At 62.5% G+C, this 893-nt stretch overlaps 1 protein-coding gene across 1 annotated transcript; it reads right to left on the reverse strand.

Annotated features, from left to right (window-relative positions):
* Positions 1-6: 6 nt before the first annotated feature.
* Positions 7-887, reverse strand: LOC109364713 (activin receptor type-1B-like). The gene is made up of 2 exons (XM_019611339.1): positions 713-887; positions 7-615 (listed from the first exon to the last, which is right to left on the reverse strand). The coding sequence occupies exons 1-2, from the start codon at positions 872-874 to the stop codon at positions 490-492; spliced, it is 288 nt and encodes a 95-aa protein (XP_019466884.1). The 5' UTR covers positions 875-887; the 3' UTR covers positions 7-489.
* Between the last annotated feature and the right edge of the window lie 6 nt (positions 888-893).

Raw genomic sequence — 893 nt, forward strand, 5'->3', positions numbered from 1 at the left:
GGGGGGTGGAGGGGGGGTTGGGGGGGTCTTTTCGTCGTCTTTGTTTCGAGCTTAAGGAGGGAGACGGTCCGGTGAAGCTGACGGACGGATCGTTTGGGAGCACCATTGGTTTCTGCAGCGCTGCGTCGGCGCGGATGTGCCGCGGTCTCCTGGAAAACCTCCCTTCGCCGCTGCCGGCGCTCGGCCTCCAGCGCAGCCTCAACATTCCAGGGATTCCCATCAGGAAACGAGAGACGTTGAGCGTGGCTGAGACCCTCCAGAGTCCCTCTCAGCTCCTCACGCTGGCAGGAGGTGATCGTTCAAAGGTTTCTGATTGTTTCGTACCCGAGAGGAGGGAGCAGAGCACGGAGCGGCTCCGTCCCCCCAGCCAGCAGCCCGCAGTCGCGCCGCCTGGTCGGTAGCAGTAGATTGGGCAGAAACACGAGGTAGGCCTCCATCACACACCTACTCTAGCATGGCAGCTCGCCGCAGTTTCCTCCTGCTCAGCACTTAGATTTTCACGTCTTCCTGGACGCTGAGCTGCGAGAGGGTTTTCTTAATGCGCAGGGCGGTGAGGCGAGCCGCTCCGTTGGCGTACCAACATTCCCTCATCATCTTCCCCATCACCCGCAGCGCCTGGCCGGGATGCAAAGGGCACAAGTCAGACCTCCCCCGACCCCCTGCAAGCTTTATAGAGACGGCAGAAGGGACGCGAGCAGCTCTCCGGGCTCACCTCGTAGCTCTGCCACCAGTTGGGGATGTTCGGCCGCAGCTTCTGGTCGCACACCACCTTCCGCATCTCCTCGATGGAGGGGTCGGAGGGCACCAGGTCGTAGTACGGCAGCTGGTATTCCTCGTGGATCCCTGAGGGGGGGGAAGGGGGGACGTCTGGCATTCCTGGCAGCACAGAGCGC

The sequence above is a fragment of the Meleagris gallopavo genome, unplaced genomic scaffold, assembly GCF_000146605.3.
Source record: "Meleagris gallopavo isolate NT-WF06-2002-E0010 breed Aviagen turkey brand Nicholas breeding stock unplaced genomic scaffold, Turkey_5.1 ChrUn_random_7180001899113, whole genome shotgun sequence".
Lineage (NCBI taxonomy): Eukaryota > Metazoa > Chordata > Aves > Galliformes > Phasianidae > Meleagris > Meleagris gallopavo.